Below are 21,222 nucleotides of genomic sequence, written 5' to 3' on the forward strand. Positions count from 1 at the left end.
TTTGTTGCCCAAGAGTGACTCGCAAATTTCGTGCACGGAGAGCCTAATGAGACGTGCGTTTAGGCACGGGTGTGCATATCGGTGTCCTACTCACAAATACACGACTCACACACACCTTGTTCATCACTTTATTGCACTATTATTTTTGACCGTTCCGAGTCCATGCCTGTTGGATTTTCAGTTTCATTCGGCTCGGCCAACAGCTGAACGTATCTTTGGTTTCGCGAGGGAGGAAACTCATTCGCTGTCCTCTCTCTTCACAGGCACCCTGCTGACCGGGGTAGGTGGGTGCCTCAAGCACATGACGATGTCAGCTTCTTCTTGGTTCTTTCGGTACAGTCACGTAGAAGGGAAGTAATAAAATAATAAAAATAAAACATTATAAAATAATTCTCACGACTGTTTCGGCCACAACGCAAGCAGCCGTCCTCAGGTGAAGAATGAAACATCACCAAGCTTGGAGCGTATATTTAAGCTGGGTTGGAGGGGGGAAGAAGAGCGCCTTGACAAAATAATTTGCATATCAAGATGAATTTAGCATATTTATGGGAAATGCGTTTAGCATATTTATGGGAAATGGGTTTCCCATAAATATGCTAAATTCCTCTTGCTATGCAAATTGTTTTGTCAAGGCGCTCTTCTTCCCCCCTCCAACCCAGCTTAAATATACGCTCCAAGCTTGGTGATGTTTCATTCTTCACCTGAGGATGGCTGCTTGCGTTGTGGCCGAAACATCGTGAGAATTATTTTATAATGTTTTATTTTTATTATTTTATTATTTCCCTTCTACGTGACTTTACCGAAAGAACCAAGAAGATGAATACCTGCAGTCACGAAAGCTTTAAATCGAGATGTCAGCATCATCCACGACTAACTCAATGCACTGGATTGCTTGTGTGTGGTGCAATGCCACCTGGAATTATTTTGATAGGCTTCACTTTTACCTTTTATTCTCTCATCGTGTTAGCAACTTAGTCATTGGCATCACGACTTGAGACAAAGTATCACTTTGGAACTCTGGCAGCAAGCAGTGTATGCATGCTGTGTGTCGGAAAATGGCACAGGGAAGAACACTTAAATGTTACTTTTTGTCATCATATACACACGCACACACTCGGGGCTTGCTGCACTTTTTCACACGCCCTGCCAAACGGAAATGTTCCACTCATGGCAGTCAAACTGATATGTTCAGAGCTGGAATTTAGCCAAAATAAGTTAAAACTACATTTCTTACATACAAGTCTCTGATGACTCGCTACACTTGAGAACCACGTTTAATCACAGCTGACTGAAATCCGGGATCTCAGCGCTCTGCCAGCTCAGTGACCCCGATCACCTGTCCATCACTACATTAACTAAATCAAAATATTGCCGAAACGCACGGCATTGCAGAGGTCGCAAACGGGTTTGGATTCCTTACCCGTACCCGTACCCGGCCGCACCAGGGTCGCAAACGGGTACCCGTACCCGTACCCGGCCGTACCCTACCGGGTATCAGGTACCCGATTGCGACCTCTGGGATGAAGCCATGTTGCAGGCGCGGGTGGGTTGATTCTAGGAACTTCAATTGTGAGAAGAGACAAGACGTTGGGAAATGAGTGACAAACAGTTACTCACCAGTGACTCACGGTCTACCCATACCCGTACCCGGCCGCACCAGGGTCGCAAACGGGTACCCGTACCCGTACCCGGCCGGGTACGGGTAGCCGGGTATCGGGTAGGGTACGGGTATCGGGTAGCCGGTTGTGACCTCTGCGGCATTGTCGATACGATTCTTGGAAAAAGATTGCGGCTCTAAAGTTAGGACACTCTACGCCACCGCCGCAGGGGTGTTCACTGGATAGAGGCCATCACCCCCCCTTCGCGTGCCCGGTCAAAGTTTGCCATTTGATCGCCCACACGCCTGTGCCTTGATAAAGAACGCGCCTGGCTCATAGCCCACTAAGTCGTTGACATTAACGATGCCACGAATCTCTCCGCCCGGAATAATGACTGACGAAAAGGCAAACGGCTTAAGTCCGAACTGAACGGAGATGCCTCGCATGTAAACAATACCCATGGAGCTCAAATGGGGACCTTTGCGTAACAATGTTGTTGACGTCCGAGAGAGAGAGAGCCTTGAGTGAAGAACGTGGGGTGGCTCAATCACGGCGTCGGCAACGTTCGCAGCTGTCGGTTTGTTCCCCTCCACTCGATGATGAATGACCGTCCCCACCCCTTCTCTTTGGCGTGTCCAAACCTGCAACTGTTGCCACGGTGCTTTGCTCAACGTCTATTGCGGCGAGGCAGTAGCCGGGTGCCTGCCGAGACGTTCCTCGCCCAGCACAACGACCCAATTCAACGTTGTTTACCTCGCTCTGCCCGGTCAGGTCACGTCCACTCAAATATAATTGCGTTTTGAAAAAAAAGACGATGTCTGTTGTTGGGTTTTTTTTCATCATCTTTGAGCTGCTTTGGGTTTCCTGAGTTGTACGTTTCATGGGCGAAGAAACGCCACATTTTACTCGTTGGTTTATGCAGCAAATGGCACATCGTTTAGAAAATATGAGGGAAAATTAATATATTCAGTTTTATGTATCGTCATCGTTTATGCAAATTGAATCATTTAGTTGCTGAGAAACCACAGACAAGCTGGAATTCAGACGCGCATTGAGTCAGTGCCAAAAACTGGCCAAGCTCTGCAGTCCTATATATATTAAGATTTTTTTAAATATATTTGTTTAAATTATAATTTAGAAAAATCTACTATTGTGCACTGTGTACGGCTTGTTTTGTGCGTTGGCTTTAGGTTGCACAAAATAAACTCGAGCACATCAGCGAACGTTTGCCCAACGTTAGCCCAACATTGGTCCAATGGTTCAACGTTGCATGTTTATTAGGAATTAGCTGTTTTGCCCGTCCAAGGGTGTATATTGCAGTAAATCTGAAATATTCAATAGAAAAATTGTTCCGCTCATGATTATTAATGAGGGGGGGTTGCCCCATGTGAAGTGACGTCACCCGCTAATGTTATTGGGGAGGGGTGCAGCATGTGGAGTGACGTCACTCGCTAATGGTTATTGGGGAGGGGTGCGGCATGTGAAGTGACGTCACCCGCTCATGATTATTAATGAGGGGAGGGGTGCGGCATGTGGAGTGCTTGACTTTCTTCTGCGTTAGTGTAAATTTCCACGTAGCACTGTGCTGCGTAGATTTGTTTTTTACCATCACTTCCTATAAAGAACCTCAATATTTTGCGTAATAAATAATTTCATTTAGCTCGACCTTCCTCTGCGTCAGTGTAAAAATCCACTCACTCATGAATATTAATGAGGGAGGGTGAGCCTCATGTGGAGTGACGTCACGCGGGGGGGTGGGCCTCGTGTGGAGTGACGTCACGCGCGGGACGGACAGACATTTCTGGGTGATTATAGTCGGTAATGTTCCTTTGCCCAGATATGTTGGGAAGGCATCGGCTGCTATTGTGATATTCTTGGTTCTTTCGGTAAAGTCACGTAGAAGGGAAATAATAAAATAATATTATTAGTAATATTATTAATGATATTATTTCCCTTCTACGTGACTTTACCGAAAATAATATTTATTTTTTTCCCTTCTACGTGAACCAAGAATATGAATCCCTGCAGTCACGAAAGCTTTAAATTGCTATTGTGATGTTTGCGTCTCTACCTTCTCACCTTTGTTGGGTCGTAATAATGCAGGTATGCAGGCTCCTCCCTGAGCACAAACTTTCTTATCTTCCAGTTCAACCTCTTGTGGCCCTAAGCAAAAAAAAATGAAATGACATTTCAATGTGTTGACTTTTTTTTCACCTCCATTGTCAACTGTGTTCTTTTATGTTCTACGATAAGCATCTGCTATCGCTTTCGGCTGCTTTAGCTCGATGATTAATGCCTTTCTGGCGTCCGCCCGGCGCGTTCTGGATCGTAGCCACAATCGCGACTGTGCCTGCAGTCTACAGGAGGCTCAAATCGCCGTCATAAATCCGCGATGCCGCGCAGAGCAAGCAGTGTTGGCAAAAGCAAATCATGTCATCGCAATTGAAAATATATCATGGTTTGCGAGCGTCGCGTATTTAAACCGCATTGCTTGCACCGTTAATTACCCTGCGGCACGGCCAGTGGTTATGAATGCAGGAAGAAAACACAAATTGTCCTAACGCAGACAAATTGCCGGCAGTATCAGTGCACGCGGGCGGGTGGGGGTCGCGTTAACTGCACCACCGCAGGCAACCGTCGGTTCTGCTCATTAATCCGAAGGTACTTCACGTAGCCTGGGCGATCGGGCGTCTGGGTTCATTGGTGAGGTCTTGGGAGATGTCCTGCGAAATGTCTGTCGGTGATGGGCTGGTAATTGGGTTGGAGATCCCGGTGATTACGAGCGCTGCTGGCTCCTGTAGCCTGTTGGGATGCGTGAGAGGCCGTGCGGTCACCTGCTTGAGCAGGCAGCCCTGCTTGATGATGCGACCCCTGAACTCTTCGCGCAGGATGGAGCACTCGTCATCGCTGTCCGTGTCCTGCGCGCCGTGCCTGCTGTCGATCTGCAAAAGGGGGAATTCGGGCGTCAGCGCGAGGCTTTTCGGCGAGGTGTCTTCTTGGTATAATGTGGCTCCAAAAGCATGGCGAAGTCAAACAGGATGTTGTTAATTGTTTTTTTTACCCTTCTATCTGGCAACAAAACGGACACCTTTTTTTACAAGGAGTCATGTTTGCATAGACCACAATACCTGCAGCCATAATGCAAACAAAAAACATAACTCTGATCATATATGCACTGTCCCTGAAGTTGATTGATCCACACCCAAGACATCATCTGGTCCAACTCATGGCGTCATCTGGTCCAACCCATGTAAGACTAGGCTCTAAGGAAAGCTGTCTTGGGTGTGGATCAATCAACTTCAAGGACAGTGCATATATTATCAGAGTAATGTTTTTTTGTATGCATAATGGCTGCAGGTATTGTGGTCTATGCAAACATGACTCCTTGTAAAAAAAAGTGTCAGTTTTGTTGCCAGATAGAAGGGTAAAAAAAACAATTATCATATTTTTTACTGGCAAATGAGGTTCCAATGGTGTACAGGGACATGTTGTTAAAGTCGTATTTTGGATGCTCAAGGGATCGCTTCTCGTAACGAGCAAAGATATTGGAACACAATGCAGATGCCTCGTCATCGAAGTTAAATGCAAGACATTTGTATCGCTGCTCAGGTTTGCGGCTGTTGAAAAAGACATTTGAAATTCACTTTCTCGCATTTTAAGGTGACACAATCGATAGACACATTCACAAGCAGACACTTGGCGTTGATTCAGCATCGACATGCACATTTTAAATCGCTTTCAAGATACATCTTCTTCTCAGCAAATTTAGTTGAACGCATCCTTTCGACTGGAATACATTTCAGATGGCTCATTCTTGGAGATTTACTTTGCAACGTAGAAAGCGATGGGTTAATTGGATCCACGTGCATTCGCGGGTCTCCCCACGTCGACTTGGTCTGGCGTTGGGCTACACGGAACCGAAGCTCTCAGCAGGCGTGGAGCGAAACATCGGATACCGTGGCGAACAACGTGCGGTACAACCCGAAAACAAGCCGGAGAGCTGTACGGTACAACCGCAAAAAATATATATATTTACACACGTCAGTTTAACACGTAGGCTTTCGCGACCAATATTATTCATAATTAACGTTTTTGACGTCACCCTGCTGCTGCTCTATATAAGAACGGGAGACACAGCAGAGCCTCACCATTCTGGCGAATTGCCCGATGATGCTGGATGCAATTACCAGCGAAACGTCGTGCTACTCAAATTGTAAATGTTGTGGTTTCACGCTTCAACACACCGGTGGGCTAAAGCAGTGAACTATTTGTCTTTTGTCAACGTGACACTTTATTACTGATTGGCCGTGTCGGGTGGTGGAGGGTTACGACACATTTATAAATAACGCGATCTAAACCCAAAAACGTTGATTATGAATTTACACACGTGTTGCGACTGTGTGGTGTGTAGCGAAGGGTAGTGCTGCAACATGTATCGGCATGCTGTACTTATATGCTTCACACCATCACCTGTCCACACCGACCAGCACGGTGAAGCATGGTGAAATAGCCACAATGACTGGCATGATGTGGAAACGTCTTCATCCAACAGTGGGTTGAAAAAGGGCTGAACATCGTTATATAAACTGTCAGAATATTGTGTGACTGTGTATTGCAGATACACTCCTGCATTCATGTGTTCTTCAATACTTATTTTACCATCAAGTGAAAACATGCATCTCTGCAAAATGAAAGTACAATAATTGAGTAATGAGCCTCAGTCCTTATCGCTGGTCAGATGTCACTGACAATTGATTAAGTTTCCCATTTTCTTCCATCCAAAGGTAAACCAGGGTTAACCTGCTCACGAGATTCCACATTCCCAAGGTGATCTAGGGCGAATTCTACCCACACGCACCTTGGTATGTCTCTGCATAATGTGTCACTTATGTAATGCACAGCGATGCGTCTGTAGAGTCATTGAGTGCTGATGGTTTGCAGAGCGTAGAAGCTGCCAAGACAGACCGTAACGGAAGCCTCCATCCTGTTTACAAATCTCTCCATGGCCTTTCCCCACCTTATCTTGCGTCTCTCATCTCCCATGTCCCCTTCCGGCCGCGTCTTTCCCAATCTTCTCTCTGCCTCTCTCTCTCTGCCCCTACTTCTCCCTGTGCCAAATCAGCAGCACTGCTACCCATAGACTCAGTACTGTCCATAGACTCATCACTGCCCATAGACTCAACACTGCCCCATAGACAACACTACCATAGACAACACTGTACCATAGACAACACTGCACCACAGACAACACTGCACCATAGACTCAGCACTGCCTATAGACTCTACACTGCACCATAGACTCAACACTGCACCATAGACTCAACACTGCCCATAGACTCAACACTACACCATAGAATCAACACTACACCATAGACTCAACATTGCCACTGTACACTAAGCAGTCTCCCTCCTTAATCTCCTTTCGTTCCTCGCTTAAAGCCTCACCACCTCTTCTCTATCATCGCCCATTCTCTTCCCTCCCCTCCCCTCGCCCCTCCACTTTTTCCCGTCCCTCCCCTGCCCCTCCGTGACCCCCCTAAGAGCCCTCTATCTGCAGGTCATTCATTCCTCAATCCTGGCGCCCTCTGGCCATCTAAACCATTCCATTCTGTCACCGTTTACTCTAAAACTCTGTCACAGTGCCTCGACTGAAGGCGCTCTATAAATATACAACTGCAAGGTAAGATATCATCGTCTCCACGGGTGGCCCCCCCATTTGACACGGCTCGGATGTGCCGGTGGTGGAACAGGAATGGCGTGGGGTGAGCGACCTCCTGGACATACTTCTCGCTTCCATAATCGTCAGAAGTATTTCACGGTCTATATACTTTAGCAATTTGTCCTTATATACTTGATTTTTCGTGACTTTTCCCCCCTAAATTTTGCACTCCCAGCGGTGATTTGCATTGCTGCTGTAACTTTCTGACCCACCACCCACCACCACCCCCCGCCACGCTTAGGACATCTGTAGAAAAAAAGAGCTTTGTGGAGCTCATCGGATTCCCTCCAGTATGTATAGAATAAAAAAGTCAAAAGAAAAAAAAACTCACGAATCCGACGATCCCCCCCCCCCCCATCTGGCCGATTTTCGACCGCCGGGCGGCGCGAGCGCGTCGGGTGAAACATCAAAAAGAAGAAACTCACGAAACAGTAGAGGGCCTCCGTGTCGTCGAGGAACTGCGAGTTCGAGTGTGCGGCGGACTTGGCTCGATCGCCCGTCGGGCGGACGTAGCCGTCGTCCAGCAGCGCGAGGCACGCGAGGAGGCCCTCGGCGCGGGTTCGCACAACCTCCGATGACACGAGCCAGTTGACCACGCACGCGCCTGCACGCGGACGCGCAGAGTCACGCACGGTCGATCGCTCGCGCGTGGCGAGGTCTGCTGGGAGATGTTAACTCCCTCGCCTGGTGTACAGGAGGTCGTGCGTTCGATCCCGACCCCCGACGCCTGCTGCTGTATATTTGAAGTTTGCGTGTCTCTCATCATCATCATCACGGTGGCTAGGAGATGTTAACTCCCTCGCCTGGCACGCGCCTGCACGCGGGCGCGCAAAGTCACGCACGGTCGATCGCTCGCGCGTGGCGAGGTCGGGAACACTCCGATCGTGCCACACTAGGTACTAATTTAAGGCTGAGTCGACTTAGGGGAGGCCCAGCACCGTTCAGGTGCTTGCTCCTTAAATAAGCTGTGGTCAGCAAGCGAATTTAGGTTGCCGTGTTCGCGGTGCAGTGCACTAAGCTCTACCACTCCACAAAGACAAACAAAGACAAAGATCCCCCGTGTAGCCTTGACAGACTGTTGGGGCAAGTGCTGTTAGCGAGCACTTCTGAAAGCCTGCCACAGCACACGAGGGGGTGGATGCCCAGCACCATGCCCGGCTACTTTTGTCTCCCCAGCGGCGATGTTTTTACACAAAGCACCAGGTACTTATTGGAGGCTGAGTCGATCTAGGGGAGGCCCAGGACCGGTTCAGATAATCGTCACTGGCGTTGGTGGCCGTGAGCGGGAATCCAACTCGGGTCGCCGGGTTCATAGCGCAGCGCGCTAACCGCTACACCACCGCTCCACAAAAACGAAGTATACACGCACAAATGCGCACACAAACCTTTTTCATGCCGATGATGTGACAAATTACACGAATCACCTCATTAATGTTGAATTGACAGAGCAGGCATGTGGTCTGTTTTCTGTATATTAGTGTTTGGCAGAGCCCAGAGCAAGTTGAGCTAGAATCGATCTCAGTGTGGAAAAAATGTGGTTCTCCATTACTTTTTCGTGACAAGGTCATTTCAGTCCTCGTGCTCGCTGCAGCTCACGCGTTTTAAGAAACATTGCCGCCTATTCGTCGTTGATTCATATTGAAGAACACTGCACTGGCAGTCATCAGGAATATCATCACGGTGTGTGTGGTGTGTTAACGTCCCGTCGTTGGGAGGGCGGAGGAGCAACCCTCGTGACCGAATGGGCCCAAACCACGGCAAGTTTGCACAGCGGGCAGCAGCAGGCAGTCATCTCAACGAACCCCACAGCACCTGGCGTGACCTCCTCCTGCCAGCGAGCCCTCAGCACTTCACCCGCCCTCATCAGGGCGCACGGTTGCGCGCAAGCGCTACGGTGACATCATCGGCTTAGCCATGTTTTTAGGGTTTTTTTCGGTAAAGTCACGTAGGTAAAAAATTCAAATTAATGATTTTTATTTTATTTTTATTTTACTTTTATTCATTTTATTTTTTTACTTTTATTAAATTTATTTTTTAAATTCAAATTAATGATTTTTATTTTATTTTTATTTTACTTTTATTAATTTTATTTTTTTACCTACGTGACTTTACCGAAAAAACCTAAGAATATGAATCCTTGCAGTCACGAAAGCTTCAAATCTAGAATTAGCCATGTTTGTTTGTTGTAGTACAGAGTTAGACTGATGGCCTTAATCTAAGTTGTCTTGTTGTTGTTGTTGGTTGTTTGACTTGCATCCCACTGGGATTTTTGCACACAGCGTTGGTGTACGGTGATTTTTTTCTGCAATGTTTTGCTGTCTTTTCTTGGATTTATGTTTGCACTTAGTCACATAGTCACTTTAAGACGTGTTTTGTTCATGTTTTTGTTTTTTGTTTGTTGCGGTTGCACCCGATTCAGGAGCCGAATGGCTCACAGGGCTATACCTAATAAATGAACTTGAACGTCAACAGAGTAAAGGGTACACGTGTGTTACTCGCAGGCAAAAGCAAGATGCCAAAATGTAAACAATAAACAACAACCCGAAGATAACGTACGTGCGAATATTGCAATGCGCTTCTTTAAATCCGTGCGGTATTCGCTCCGGGATTTTTATTACGACTGTGCCTTGTTGAGCATTGCAGCCGGGCGTGACGGGTGGAGAGTTAAAATGAGCAGGCAAGGTCCAATATCGCCGCTTTCTAAAAAACAAGCACGTCCCAATGAAGACGAGCTTTTGGGGGGAGGGGGGGGAGAATGTGATCCGATATAGACACATAAACAAATCGTGAGATTGTGACTCTCAGATGAAATGAGGCTTATTGGTGTGTAGACGAAGGCACTTGATATGCGGAGCGGGACTTTGGGCTGCGTGATGAGCGAGGAGCGGCCTGGGCAGTCAAGGCTCTCACAACCTCACACCGCAACAGACAATCCTGAAATAAGTATAACCCGTAAAAAAAAAGTTTTTCACTATAAATTATTTATATGCGTGGCGGCTAGAGTCCTCTCGTCCTCTGGCTTGAGATGGCTGCCACCTATTGGTCAGATGATTGTCTGCCAGTATTAAGCAATTGGTAATTAAATATTTAATTTGTTTTCCATAAACAGTGTAAAATTTTGGAAAAAAAATTTCACGAACATTAATTGTCTCGCACAACGAGTCTGTGTGCAAAATGTCAGCTCGATTGGATCACGGGAAGTGGGTTAAAAAACGACCGAAAGATTTGCACGGTCGTAAGCAAGCAAGCATGCACGCAAGCACGCAAGCAAGCAAGCAAGCGAACTTAATATAAAGGATTTAATAAGTATAACCCGTAAAAACTAAGTTTTTCACTATAAATCCTTTATATGCATGGCAGCGAACTTAATATAAAGGATTTAAAAATATATTCGCCTGTGGAGGACGCGGGGATCGATCCCGCGACCTTTGGCATGGGAAGCGAGGGCGCTACCAACTGCGCTACTCCGCCACGGCCTGTGGAGGAGTTACGCTCTGGGCTCTTATACTGTGACGTTCAGCCAAAGCGATGAATGAGTTCTATTTGAATGTATGTGAAATATATTTTTTTGCCTAAAAAGTGTAAAATTTTGGGAATTTTTTTTCACGAACATTAATTGTCTCGCACAACGAGTCTGTGTGCAAAATGTCAGCTCGATTGGATCACGGGAAGCGGGTTAAAAAACGATCGAAAGATTTGCACGGCCGTAAGCAAGCAAGCACGCAAGCAAGCAAGCAAGCGAACTTAATATAAAGGATTTAAAAAGGTAACAGTTAACTCTTTAAAATTGTCACACGTAAAAAATAAACAAACAAAAAAGAGATCTGAAATGTACAGTGCGTGCACATTTCCACTTATTCGTTCATATAAACAGCCCCACATTAATATTAAATGGAGAAATGTGTTAATGCAGCAAAGTACAGTAGTTCAGTAGATCAAGAGAGGGTGGAGTGGAAGCACAGTGGCCGGTGCATTTAGCTGTGAACCAAGTCACCTGGGCTTAATTTCTGGCCACAGCCAACATCAGCGCATGAGGAGGGCTGCCACCCCCCACCCCCCCGAGGCACAAAAACTGGGACGTCTCATGGCAAGAAGAAGAAATCTTAATTTTGGAGCTTTCGTGACTGCAGGAATTATTCTTTGGTTCTTTCGGTAAAGTCAAGTATAAAGATACAATAATAAATGAAATAATAGCATACGACGTTTATATTGCAACACAAGCAATCATCAGGTATAAATGAAATAGATTTTTTGTTGCTATTTCATTTATACCTGATGATGATTGCTTGTGTTCCAATCGAAACGTCGTATGCTATTATTTCATTTATTATTGTATCTTTATACGTGACTTTACCGAAAGAACCAAAGAAGAAGAAATTTCTCACGACACCAGAAGAGGCGAAGACCACATGCAAATGCATTTCCTTGAGCGCTGTACAACAGTATTACTAAGCAGCTGGCAGAAACTGCATTTTTAATGTCCCGGGGAATACTTCAGATTTCCCAGGACAGCTGCCTGACAAAAAAAAATAGCGGACGATCCTGGGAAAACTATGACAGGTGGAAACCCAGAGTGGTGAGCGATGTCTGTGTTTGTCCCCAGGTGGCTCTTTCATGAATCCTCACGGGTGAGGAGAGGCCTTCATCTAGCGGTCGATTGACAAAGGGCTGCAGAATCAGGATGAAAATGTTTATTTAGACTGGAGGGGGAGGAATCCGATTAGCTACGAAGCTCCTTCGTCACAGGTGTCCAGTAAGGGGCACGGGGTCAGAAAGTTAAAGCAAACAACACAAACACATTCCTGCGGAGGGAGCTGGTAGGAACGTTGGGTTGCTCGGTCAATGGCCAGGGTCAACGGCGGCGTGGTGTATTCCGCAAAATATGGCCAACTGTGAGGGCGGGCACAAGCCTGCGTGAGTAGGTTAAACGTTGAGTTTTATAAGGGCACCACGGGGTTACCAGCCCCTCCCCACCCACCCCCCACCCAGCCCCTCCCCACCCTCCCCACCAGCCCCTCCCCACCCTCCCCTCTCCACCCAGCCCCACCCCTCCCATTTTTGGATGCACGACGGGCGGACGAACACAATAATCCCCTGTGGGCTGGTGGAACTAAGTGGTTCCTACCAGTTTCAAAACGATAGGAGTGCAGAGTATAGGGAAGGTAAGCAAGTCACGCGAAAAATACACAAGTACACATTGCAAAAAGTATATAGATCGCGAAATACATCTGACTATTAGGGAAGTGGGCATCTATTTTTGTACCGATTTTCAAAAACTGACTGGTCCTTTGCACCGCACTTTGCTCGTAAAATTACTTTTTTGAATTTGCGAAAACAAGAACCCACAGCGCTGTTCCCGCTTCAACACGGCGCATTGTCTTCGGTGGGGGGCGGGGGGTTGGAGGATTTACGTGGGAGAAGCGTTTTGATCGCATGGGGTCCTGAGGATGGGCGAAGAGAAGAAGAGGGTGGGGGGGGGGGGTGTAAAAACATCGCCACTGGGGAGACAAAGGCGGCCGGGCGTGGTGCCGGCCACCCACCTTGCTCACTAACATCACTTGCCCCTACAGTCTGTTAAGGCTATGCGGGGGATCTTTGTCTCTATGGTTATGCGTGGAATTTAAAGCCTATTTAGTAGAGGGTTCATACCAACCGGCACCGATCAGCAGAGCCATCCATGAGGTATGGCGAATCGGGGTGACTGCCCCGGGCCCCGCGCTTTGGGGGGACCCGTGCTTTTCAATGTAACGGCGTCAGATCTAATACTTCCGGTTTAGTTTGAAGGCGTTGTCGGGGGGGGTGGGCACACGGTGTGATTTTCCGCGGGACCCGCACCCCCTGCTGACCAGCATGGTGAAGTATGGTCAAAAAGCCTCATGAGACGCATGGTCGTGGCGAGAATCTCGTTCAGCAGTGGATTGGCAAAAGGGACTCTGTCGATGTCCACGCTCACGGAGGATGTACCTGTGAAGCAGTCTTTGTAGAGCTTGTTGCTGCTGTTGCAACTCTCCGACTTGATTCCACTCTCGGGGTCTTTCATTCTCGTCAAGATCTCTCTAAGCAAGCAAGGAAATGTACAATTTGTTAAAAGGAGAATTTCGATCTTTTTTTGTCGAACGGCAATGCGTGAACTTGTACGTGTGGCAGTGTAGTTTTTGCGGCGTGACAATCATTGCATGGGAGGATGCTATTGACAAAGTAGGGCGGTGACATCATAACGCCCCTGGTGCAGAATCTTAATATCCACTCGGGGTGGAGCGGTGGCACTGCGGTTTGCACGTGGCGCCGTGAACCGGGTGACCCAAGTTCGATTCAAGCGCCATGGGCTACCATCGATGGAAAAGTGATGTCAGAGCTGGTCCCGTGACTAATGCATGAGCAGGTGGAGTTTTACACTCACGCAGAAGATGGTGGAGCATGAAAAACAAAAATTTTCACAAATTCTTTGAAGTTTCAAGCTACTTTATTGAAAGTTAATCTAATAATTAATTATACGCAGCAACAAAGTGGATTGGGGGTCGTTATTTATTTCTTCAGCACTTGAGATATAAAGGTAAGTCTAATTTATTATTCTACATTATAGTAAAATAGACATTTCTCGGTGATTTTCCAGGTATTGTATCGAATACCAATTTATTTCAACCCCAGCGACCGGTAGCAGAAGAGAATAAAGTATCAGAGCAGTGAATTTGAACAAATTGAAGGTCAGTTATATACAGCGCTACAGTGACATGAAGTGAGGTGTTTTATGACGTAGATTTGTGCAAGAATCACTGCCATTAATACAGTGCTACAGTGAACTGCAGTGAAGTGTTTGATGACATACTTTTGCACAAGCTTCACTGCCATTCAATTTACACAAGATACAATGATACTCTGCTCAATTTCTTTCATAAATATTACAGCTTCCGTTCTAGGACGGGCAAACAAGCTTGTGTTTAACATCAATCCCTGGACCTGCTTGGACACTGCCCCCCCCTCGCCCCCCCCCGGGTCGAATTCAGATGTCTCGCGAAAACCCAGCGTAGTCACGGTTTGTATACAGCTCGGCTCGACAGCAAAAAGCCACTGGGAGCAAAACGCCTCTCTCCACGAGGGCCATCCGTGCTGGCTCGGCTCGCATGCGGCAGTGGAAAATGGGTGCCAGGGCAGCCGTCGTCCGCCGGAGAAGAACGCTACCGGAGGTTGAGCGAGTGCTCCAGGCGGATGGACTGGCGCAGTGAGGACCGCGTGAAGGGTCGCCCTTCCTGGAGGCAACGGGCAGCGGAGCGCAGGTCCAGCACCCAGGCGTCCCGCTCCTCGAGAGACGAGGCCTGCATCACCAGCTCCTGCTTCTTGTTGACCACCTTGAAGACCGTCTTGGAGTGCGCACGACACGGTTAGGAATCACACCGACCCCGCCCCCGAACTCCCCACCCCGGATTAGAACTGCCTCAAAAAACGATGACGCACGCTGAGCCGACTAAACCACAGCACCCGCGTCCGTGTGGAGAAAATCAGAGAAATCCCAGCGGCATGCGACTGTGGAAATTCTGGCCAGAGCGTAGTGATCCGCATTGTGAATCTGTTCACTACGGCATTGACGACATCCACTCACGTTCTCCCGAGGCTGTGTGTGAGCTATCAGAGCTGGACACGGAGTTATGGGTTATTATGCAAAACCATACGCATGGAGAAGAAGCCACATGCTACGGAGTTTATTCAGCATCATTTACTGTAGATGACGATAGATACGATCTCTTTGAAGCCGGATGACAGCTCAACCTTCTCAACTCTTCTTCCATGGTTATGACTCGGGCACCCTGGCACAGAGTGTGGTTCTTTCGGTAAAGTCACGTAGGTATACAAATAAAATAAAATAAATCACGACGTTTCGGGCGCAACACAAGCGTCCGTCATCAGGTGGGAAGGCGTGGCCTGCTGCTGATGCAGACTGTTTTTTTTAAACAGTCTGCATCAGCAGCAGGCCATGCTTACGTGACTTTACCGAAATAACGAAAGAGTATGGATTCCTGCAGTCACGAAAGCTTCAAATTAAGACAGGGTGTGGTGTTGCAAAGCGAATAGAGGGAGTGGGGTTGGATGGGAATGGAGGGAGCTTGAGCCACGGACCTGCCCTAGTGCAAGTGCTCTCGAAAGAGAACGAGAGAGAGAGAGCACAGACCAAGAGTTTAGTCCATGCTTGGGGGTCTTTAGTCACGACTAGGGAAGGACGTTTAAGATGTTTTTTTTCCCACTTGCAATTCCTCAGTGGTGTTTTTCGATTACATCATTGCTGGATGCAGGTTAATGGCAAGCGCAGGAGACTGATGTTCCCATTTTCAACGGAATTGTGGGTAACACAAAGCAAAAGGCCAATAACAACGTTGTACGAAACCGTGAATCAAATGATGACAACATGAAGCAATAATGAACAATATGTAACAATAACTCTTATTTTAACTTAACGTTTCGGTGAGATGATCTACAGCGGTCTCCGTCAGACCGTGATAAGTGGTCCGTGGTGCTGTTGCAGATACGATTTTCTCACGAAACACCAGATTATAATCACTTGAATTATGTTTCAAAGACCAGCAGTGCACGGTTGGGAACGATTGATTGTCCAACAGCGCTCACCTCTTTCGAGTCAGTTTTGGATACGCAACGAGTGCAATGGCCTATTCCAAAAAAACCGAATTGAAAGTAGGCAAAGTATTTCAGTGAAAACAAGTATAACCCGTAAAAACAAAGTTTTTCACTATAAATCCTTTATATGCGTGGCGGCTAGAGTCCTCTCGTCCTCTGGCTTGAGATGGCTGCCACCTATGGGTCAGATGATTGCATGGCAGCATTAAGCAATTGGTAATTAAATATAATATTTTTAGTCCTAAAAAGTGTAAAATTTTTGAATTTTTTTTTCACGAACATGCATTGTCACGCACAACGAGTCTGTGTGCAAAATGTCAGCTCGATTGGATCACGGGAAGTGGGTTAAAAAACGACCGAAAGATTTGCACGGTCGTAAGCGCGCAAGCAAGCAAGTGAACTTAATATAAAGGATTTAAAAAGAGACGCGGTGTTTAATCCGTGCAGTAGGAACATCACGATTCATATTCACGGAACGGTAGTTGCCATCTGCGCCTGTTAATCGGAGCAATAGGAATGAGCAGCGGTAATGTCCTTCTTTGTAACTGCCTGCACAAATTCCGCAAAAAAAACCCGCGGTGAACGCATTAGAATGGGAAATTTGGTTCAGTTGAAACGTTTGATTTAATCGTATTCATTGTGTTCAATGCGTGCTCCACTGATACTGGATCTCAGTGGCAATAAGTAGCATTATTGCCAGTATTCAATCATATCCTGTATTGCTTTGAATGCTAATGTTTAATTTCCACAGAATTCTTTATCGGCCAATTATATTGTTTTAGATTAATGCAAACCCATGAATAATTCATGAAAATATATGAATGTGCTGTTTTGTTATTGGGTTAAGAATATCATAAAAATTTATGGTTCGAATATAATGCAGCACAATTACACAGCTATTTCTTGTAATTGTTTGTAAATATATTAGTGTACATAGTGTATGAAATCTCATTATACGCGCTAATATAATCAGTTTGCAATGCTTTACTGTACTGCAAATTATTGTGGAATAAAATGCAACTTCAATTTATTGGGCATGACAGTTTGCTGAAATGTGGTTAATTTTGCAACGTTAATAAGAAGAACATTGATGATTACAGCTAACAGCAGATTAAGATAGAACGCTACGGCATTATCGAGTGCGGTACGTGCGAATGTGGTTCTCGTGGGTCATGGACCCACGAAGAATGACCTCCCCCAAAGCTGATTGAGGAAACTCGTGGGTGGCTTAGAGGGTCAGAGCAATGACCTGGCACTCCCGAGGCCCTGGGTTCGAATCTGGGTTTCAGCCACCTGTGACCAAGTGTAATGAGATGATGGTCTCGGCCCAGCAACAAAAGGGCTGCACACAAAAAAAGTATTATATTTCTTTCGTCACTAAATTTGGCAAACGTCCAGCTCTGAGAATGTCACAAAACGTTTGGCGTGACTGATATGCGACGTATCAGGGCGTGTGGCGAGAGTGCAGCGTCTTCCAGCGCGTGGATAAAAGAGGACACCTCAAAGATTAGACGCAGCTCTGTGATATCTCCTTCCGCGGGCCGTTCTCGAACGCGGAGTGATGCGCACCGCTCAACGCCCCCTCCCTCCCGCCCCCACATTGCCGCTGCGCAGTGGCGTAGCTAGGATATTTTGCGCCCGGGGACGAACTACAAAATTGGCGCCCCCCTCCCCCCCCGTTTATTCACATACCAAAAATGTAATTACAAGACATGTAGGCTGTGTGTGGCGGGATATATAAACTTTTAAGTTGAGGTGTAGATTTGTGCAGTAGTTTCAGGCTGCCGCGACCGCCGCAATAAGTTATAATGTAACGTTGCAAGCCTAATTTTGGCGCCCCTTTACCTTGGCGCCCGGGGACATATGTACCCCCCTGCCCCCCTCCCCCTAGCTACGCCTCTGCCGCTGCAGACAGTAGGCACGGACGACTCACAGGGCGCTTGCTGTAGTCCAGGCACGGGCTGACGATCTGGCAGTCCTTCAGAGGGATGGAGCCCTTGGAGGAAACCTCGCCCTTGCACGTGTAGTAGGTCAGGCTCTCTCCATCCAGCATGAACCAGCGCGCCTTCCAGTTGTGCACAACGTGGCCCTGCGGATTCGCACAGCAATGACCGAGCAGCCCCGGAATGCACGCGCGCCCCCATCTCGTCGCATCTCGGTGGCTAGGCGGGGCTCGTGCCTGGATACCGCTCTGCCATCTGGTTGAGCACCATGTGCGGATAGATGCAGGCGTGGTGGTCGTTATGGGATAGGAGAGGGCATTAGGGCAAACTCCACTCTTCATCGGCACCCCGCGGCACCTTCACCAACCGCGAACTGACCAGCGCGGTTGAAGCACGGACGCATTTCGCTGACGTCCTTGCAAGTAGATCGACACGGCGGGCTGTGCGCGCGCACGTGAAATGCGTGCGTGCCGACCGAGTGCCGAGCTGTGTTACGAGTGGCCAGCACTTTTTTTTGTTTTGAAATTTGCGTCATTTATTTTAAGGCTTGCTTAGTCTGTGGATTTCCTTGCGTGGTTCTGTGAGTGCCGTCGATTAAAGCGGTCGCGTTTAAGTCGGGGCACTCTCTCCTGGTCGTTCGATGACGGCGTGAGGGATGGGCAATTTCCCCTTCCCTGGTTAATGATCGGGTCAGTCTGTCTGGAGGCTGAGGTTTGGGCCACTCACGACGTTCGGTCCTCCTCAGCGCGTCGCAGTCTCGGACGAGGCCACCCTCCTTGTTCCGAGTCTGCGTCTTCATTCAGATCGAGTCAAACGTCGTCCCAGTCGCACGCTTTGGCCTCTGGTGAGCAACGATGGTCATGGCTTGATGGTGATGATGATGATGATGATTGAGCGATGATGATGATGGTGACGGTGGTGTTGGGCAGCAGTCGTAGTTGTCGTCATGTTGTCGTCACTTGCTGAAGTAGTAACGATATTGGCACGTTCTGTTTACGTGACAAACCGTACTAATTGATTGTGTCGGGTGGTGGCGGGTTTAACGACACATTCATATTTAAGCGATCTAACCACCCCCCCAAAAAACCCTTTATTCTGGTTATCAATTCGTTGAGTTGGTCACAATTAGATGCTGTATATATTGGCATTGTATTGTGTGCTCACCCACAGACAAAAACAATAGCCTCCCCCTCCCTGTCCACCCTTAAGTGGTGATGACATCACCACAGCACTTGTGCCAGGCTAAGTGCACTTTGCGACCACGTGCAGTGTCGGAGTCTCGCTGGCAGGAGGTGCAGGCGTGACTCGTTAAATGACAATGACAAAGACCCCCCCTCCCCTCCATAGTCTCAACAGATTGTTGGGGCAAGTGCTGTTAGCGGCACACGAGGGGGTGAGTGGACAGCACCACGTCCGGCCGCCTTTATTTTCCTCGTGGCGATGTTTTCCCACTGCACCAGGTCCTAGTTTGAGGCTGAGTCGACCTAGGGGAGGCCCAGAACAGGTTCAGATAAATCGTCACTGGTGTTTGTGGATCCGCGAGCGGGAATCGAACTCGGGTCGCCGGGTTCGTAGCGCAGCGCGCTGACCGCTGCACCAACCGATTTGTGAAATGAAATGACTTGTCCACAGACACTATCACAGCATTCGCTGTGATGCAAAGAAATAAAAAATATCCCCCGTGTCACAGTCGAACACACACAGCTGGGGCAAGTAATACACGAAGGCTGGTTTTGTTTGTGACCAGCACCGCGCCCGGCCGTCTTTGTCTCTCCCCAGTGCTGATGCTTACACATCGCACCATGCAGGCACTGTACTCGTTTCCGGATGAGTAGATCCACTAATGTGCACCCACAGATGTGCGCGCACACGCACGCGCACGCGCAACCCACGCCAAATTTCAAAGTCTTGACTCTTAAGTAACCTCTTGTGGCGTCGCCGCCGCCGCGTTTATTTTCATCAACGGACCTGAAACTGCAAACTCTGTTCAGATATGGACAATTGCCAGATTCCTCTCCAGAAAAGGTTAGTCGGCACGGCAATCACAGCTGTAGCGGCCGCCGTGTGTGATATCACTTCTGGAGATCCGTGGGCTTTGCCCCTGCCGTTAATTTAAAATGAGATTCTCCAGCAAAAAAAATGAAATGATACAGCTGGTGTTCCCCACCCGCTCTTCGGGAGCTCCGGCCGATGATGATATTTGCGATATATCGCCTGTGCCCGTGCAGGGAGGAAATCAATTTCCTTTCTTGTGAGACCTCAATGGAAGCAATAAAAGCCATCACAAACACTGATTAATTATCAATCATGCGAGTGTGTCGCCCGAGATTCACGGTGCATGCTAACACACGAGGCAAACCGCGAAAGATGATTTTGTTTCCGATAGGTGGTGTTGATTTTGGAACAGACTGGCTGGTTCGACATGTTTCCCTCGCTTTGTGCGGGTTCTGTTTGTGCGATTTCCTGTGAATGCGGCTTACCCAGACCTGGCAATCAAAATAATATCGTAATTATTTTCGGTAAAAAAAACCTATACTAATAGGGTTTTTCCCCTTTTTTCTGGCAACAAAACTGACGCCTTTTTGCAATTAATCATGTTTACATTAACCACAATACTTGCAGTCAAATGCAAACAAAAAACAATACTCTGATAATTTATGCATTGTCCTTGAAACTGATTGGTCCACACCAGAGACAGCTTTCTTTAGAGCCTAGTCTCATATGGTGTTCGACCAGATGACGCAAAAAGGCGCACAGTTCAAAGACAACGCACCACCAGAGTATTGAGAGCTCGGGGTGAGCAGCTACATCATGGCACCTCCTTTGCCAGTACCAAAATATACTAATAAATATTTCAAGGACCACAATGCAATGTGGATACGAGACGGCGACTCCCGAATAGATGAACGTCACGAAGCGGCCCTTAAAGAGTCGCGTGCGAATTCGGAGCAACAAGTCGCCGACCTCCGGGCTCACCGATTTCAACCCAGAATTCGTTCTACAGAATGCGGTGTGAATCTCACTCGATTGCAGCTTTGCAGCCGGACGTGGGACAACATTGTGCGTGTATTGTGTGTACTGTGTGTGTGTATTGTGTGTGTGCTGTGTGTATTGTGTGTACTGTGTGTGTATTGTGTGTACTGTGTGTGTGTATTGTGTGTACATTGTGTGTACTGTGTGTGTGTATTGTGTGTGTATTATGTGCACTGTGTGTGTGTACTGTGTGTGTATTGTGTGTACTGTGTGTGTATTGTGTGTACTGTGTGTGTATTGTGTGTGTATTGCGTGTGTATTGTGTGTACTGTGTGTGTACTGTGTGTGTATTGTGTGTACTGTG

The 21,222-nt window shown here is 47.6% G+C and overlaps 1 protein-coding gene across 1 annotated transcript in view; it reads right to left on the bottom strand.

The window, feature by feature from the left end:
- Positions 1–21,222, bottom strand: part of LOC133347299 (pleckstrin-like) — a 30,525-nt gene that overhangs the window by 7,645 nt on the left and 1,658 nt on the right. Inside the window, exons 2-7 of the mRNA XM_061559445.1 lie at positions 17,876–18,031; positions 14,497–14,675; positions 13,282–13,373; positions 7,743–7,921; positions 4,433–4,540; positions 3,678–3,761 (exon numbers count right to left, since the gene is read on the bottom strand). Of these exons, the coding sequence (XP_061415429.1) occupies positions 3,678–3,761; positions 4,433–4,540; positions 7,743–7,921; positions 13,282–13,373; positions 14,497–14,675; positions 17,876–18,031 (798 nt within the window). The remainder of the gene's footprint in view (positions 1–3,677; positions 3,762–4,432; positions 4,541–7,742; positions 7,922–13,281; positions 13,374–14,496; positions 14,676–17,875; positions 18,032–21,222) is intronic.

Source organism: Lethenteron reissneri, chromosome 25 (assembly GCF_015708825.2).
Source record: "Lethenteron reissneri isolate LAM-NWPU_2019-01 chromosome 25, ASM1570882v1, whole genome shotgun sequence".
NCBI classification, from domain to species: Eukaryota; Metazoa; Chordata; class Hyperoartia; order Petromyzontiformes; family Petromyzontidae; genus Lethenteron; species Lethenteron reissneri.